This window comes from Eurypyga helias, unplaced genomic scaffold (genome assembly GCF_000690775.1).
Source record: "Eurypyga helias isolate BGI_N326 unplaced genomic scaffold, ASM69077v1 Scaffold52437, whole genome shotgun sequence".
NCBI lineage: Eukaryota > Metazoa > Chordata > Aves > Eurypygiformes > Eurypygidae > Eurypyga > Eurypyga helias.
In genome coordinates this window covers 1-4,392 of record NW_010262054.1, presented here as the reverse complement: position 1 = coordinate 4,392, position 4,392 = coordinate 1, and the positions used below count along the sequence as shown (strand labels likewise).

Sequence of the window (4,392 nt, the reverse complement as noted above, 5' to 3'; positions counted from 1 at the left end):
GTATGCATTCCATTCGCGTTTTGTTTTCCTTCATAGATACTGTGTAGGATTTTGTCGTTGTGTCATTCCCCTGCTGATGGCCTGAAAACTCAGGTTCTCTGGTTACTTCTCGTGTCTGCTGTTGTTTTCAGCTTCTCGCTTCTGAATGTTAATAAAGAAGTCGGAAACACCCATTTCTATGGTGAAGTTTTCCATTAGCTTCTATGTGGCTGTTGGTAAAATTTGTTGATGACTTTTTTTATTCACTCTTTTGTTGTTTTCTAGGAATGGTTTCTAACTGGACCAAAATTCCACCTCCACTTTTCAAAAAAGTTGTCATTGTGCTGATAGATGCTTTGAGGGACGACTTTGTGTTTGGGTCCAAAGGTAAACAGTTCATGCCGTATACTACACAAGTTGTTGAAAAAGGGACATCCTACAGTTTCGTTGCTCAAGTGAAGCCACCCACTGTGACTATGCCTCGAATAAAGGTAAGTGGGTTTTTTCCGCCTAGGGTTGTTTCATTTGAGACGGTTTTGAAGTCTGAGTTGTTTCATGTGCTCGGAGTTGGCATATAGGGCAGGTTTGCTGTGTTACTGCAATTTGTGGCTGAAACTTGCTTTGCTGTAGTAGTGTCTGTGATGGTCCTGATTTGCCACGGCCTAGACGGCCTAGAGGTGCTTCCTGCAGGGAAGGTCAGGCCAGGGATTGGAGAAAAGTAGAGAGGCTGAGTAAGAGGAGAGGTGGCAGCTTCCAACTAAGTCACTTCGCATTGTTTTGTTGCTTTATCTGGTAGCTCTGTGGTGGGAAGATCTGTGAGAATCAGTTAAGGGCAGTGAAGGCCCTACTGCAGGCTTAAATGATTGACATAATCTTTTAATTTGTAATCACAGGAAAGCAGTAGTGTCTCAGTTGTCAAATTTTCCAGTTTTTGTTGATATTTCTCTGTGTTCTTGTAATTTTTGTGATTTCTGATAGGAAACCCAGTTCAGTGTAGATTTGTTTTGTCATAGGGATGCTTTTGCAGATCTTAAAAAGAAAATTGTACCAGGTAACTAAAAGATCATCCAGGCTTCTCAGCGGTGTGTCTGAGTGACATTTCTTGCATTGAAGAAGATGGGGGGAGTGAGCTTTGGTAGATCAGCTAGAAGGCAGTGAGAGAGTGAGGGGGAGAACTCGATAGGTGGGTTTCATTGCATTTTCCAGAAAATTCTTAATTATTGGTTTGAATGTGCAACCATTGTTATTGTTGTGCTGTCAGTTTACCTTCTAAACCATCTTTTTGGTGATTTAATGACCAGTAAATGAGGTGGATTTCAACTGGCTTACAAAGTTGTTTTACTGTCCACTAATTCAGAAAATACCATTTTTACCTTCCTGTAAAGCATTTACTATCTCTGACATCAGAGATAGTGTTCTAACACTTTAGTATATTTCTTTATTGAAAGTATAACTCCCCTGCCTCACTACTTCCTTGTATAGTAATACTGTCTTCTGAGTACTGGAAACTTCTTGGCTTCTTTTAATTTGTCTCTTTGTGTGTTTCATGCAGGCTTTGATGACAGGTAGCATACCTGGTTTCATTGATGTTGTTGTGAACCTCAATTCTCCAGCTCTGTTGGATGACAATCTGATATGGCAGGCAAAAACAGCTGGGAAAAGAATAATCTTTTACGGTGATGATACTTGGGTTAAATTGTTTCCAAAGCATTTCGTGGAATATGATGGAACAACATCCTTTTTTGTGTCAGACTTTACAGAGGTGAGAGGCTTTGTACAATCCCATGTTAAATAATGTTAGTACAGATATTGGCAACCTCTAAGAATGAATGAGTAAAACTATCCTTTTTCTGAAATACAAACCTGGCAATTAAATAAGAATTGGATTTATATGTATTGGCAATGTGGAGCTAAGCATTTCAGTCCCTCATGCATATGCTGTGGGAATTGTTTGGATGCTACATTAGCAAACAAGACATTACTGTATAACATACAATATTCTCACAAGATGTTGTGGTAGGAAGTTAGACCACGTGCTTTGTTTAAAAATTACATTATCCATGTTTCCAGTTTGCTATCACAGTTACCTTGGTATGTGCCATCTTTAAAAAGGCCCATTAATGTGTAAACTTCATGCCTTAGAAGTATGCTTTCTATAGTATTGTATCCCTTTTGTAGTTGCAGTGTGAGTAGTATTTTATAAAGAGGGAGCATAGAAAGGAAATTAAACAAATTCTGAGAATTCTTATTTTGGGCACAAAATGGCTTGGCAATTTTGGTTCATATTTTGAAACTTTACGGTTTGTAAAACCTCAGGCCATTGACCTGTTGCTACTGACATAAATATTTTATTAACATGTTTGATGAAGTTCGATAGGTCTAACATGAATTAGAAGACACTTTTAATTAGTTACTCTAATAAGAATTGCAGAAGCTTCAGCATGAAGTGGAAAAATGCAAACATGCTGTTGGGTCTGGGCTTTATGGCTTTCAAGCTCTTTATGCAGTTTTTATGCTTTCTTAATATAGTTCATAAACCAGAAATAAATAAATTAAATAGTTATATCTGGAGTCAAATGTGGAATTTTGTAAGGATTTTTAACATCCAGGGAGAAATAGGTTAGCAACTTATTTTTAGCTGCATATAGGTAGGAGAACATGTGAGTTAGGCCCCAAGTAGCACTTTACAAATAATTTTTATTTCTTGCTCCATTCTTTTTCTCACAGCAAATAAAATCTTTTTGTGTTTGCACAGTAGCAAAAATTGAGGTGAAAGAGCAGGATTGGATTTTTTCCCCGTGTGCTTCCAAACACTGAAGAGGCTTTTCCCTGTACCTGCTTCTTGTGAAATGAAAGTGACGAAAATGTCTTGAAACAGTTTTTAAAGTATCACCGGAAGGATGGCAACCCACTTTCTCTATTTGCATGTAATCTGGTGCCTCCAAAGCAGAAAAGAGTGAAATGGGGGAAGAATCTGTTTTTAAGACAGAATTTTTCTGACTGCCTGGCATTGAACTAATCAAATTGATTTTTTTTTTTTCCTTAACATTCTGAGTGGCTGAAATTCCTACCAGCTTCTACAGAATTTTCATTTGTAGTACAACCTAATTTTTCTATGCTTTTTGCAAGAGGGAAATTATTTTTACCTTTTAATTGTTTTCCTTTTGTTTCTGAGGTTGATGATAATGTTACCCGTCATTTGGACAGAGTGTTAAAGAGAGAAGACTGGGATCTCCTAATACTACATTACCTGGGGTTAGACCATATTGGACATATGACTGGGCCAAACAGCCCATTAGTGGGACCAAAACTTCGTGAAATGGATAATATCCTGAAGAAGATTCATATTTCTCTTCTTTCAAAGGTAATATATCTCCTTCTTGTATCAGTGTCTGTTAGGTGTGGACTAATATTAAAATACTTGCTTGTTTGTCACTTGTTTACTTGTCACTTGTTTATTCCTGGATCAAAGCAGGTATTCTGTTCTTTTCCTTCCCTGGCTATTCCGCAGTTAACAGCATAGTGTAGCATTTTTACAGATTTACTGGCCAGCCTTAGTAACATCTGTTAACAGTCTGTTCTAAACATCTGTGGGAAATAACTCCTCCTTGGTGTGCAGGAAGAAGAGAGAAATGCATGCCAAAATTCTCTATCACTCATGAGGTGGTTGGCGTGCAATATAGTCATGAAATTCGGCAGAAGGAATAATGGGCATGTATAGCTAATGGCTCTGATTTCTGCAATTGTGAAGATGTACCGAATTCCTAGATATTGAAAAGATTCGCATGGAAATGGTGGTTGTAACCAGCGTTTTTCTTATGCCAAATGTAGCACATAACAGATTCTGCGATTTTTTAGATTTGGAAATATGGATGTCACTTATCTAAACAGTCTGGATGTTGAAATACCGAGTCCTAATTCCAAGTGGCCTGAAGCTTTTTTCTTGTTTGTTTCTGGCAACTGCAATTCAGAATAGCTGCTCATAAAATTTTAATAGTATTTCTAGACAAATGGATAGTAGTATATGAAAAGAGAGGTTAAATCCCACTTGTGGAAGTTATAATCTCATGAATGTTTGCAGTGGCTTGTTAGTATGTTTTGCTTTTGCCAAGTATATGCAAGCCTTTGTCTCAGTTTTGGCATAGAGAAATTATAAAATCACTTCACTTGTGAATACAGCAGGTACTGCTACTAACTAGAGATGACAAAAAGCTGCGTTTTTATGGAATGACAATATTTATTTTCAGCAGTCTTTGATTTATTAGCTCAAAATTATTGGGCAGGCCTCACTTAGCTTGTTTCTTCAGAAAAATAAATACTGTTTGACATCAGTCATGTCAGATTTCTACCCCAAAAGCACTGGAGAGACTGCAGACTGTTAGAAACAGGATTAACTTTTAATATTAAATTTCT

General features: G+C 37.3%; 1 protein-coding gene across 1 annotated transcript; it reads left to right on the top strand.

The window, feature by feature from the left end:
• Positions 1–269: 269 nt before the first annotated feature.
• LOC104512534 (GPI ethanolamine phosphate transferase 2-like) lies at positions 270–3,343 on the top strand (the record flags this gene model as incomplete). The annotated part of the gene is made up of 3 exons (XM_010155556.1): positions 270–470; positions 1,532–1,741; positions 3,155–3,343. Coding segments are annotated over exons 1-3 (492 nt in total), but the record flags the coding sequence as incomplete, so codon positions are not given.
• Between the last annotated feature and the right edge of the window lie 1,049 nt (positions 3,344–4,392).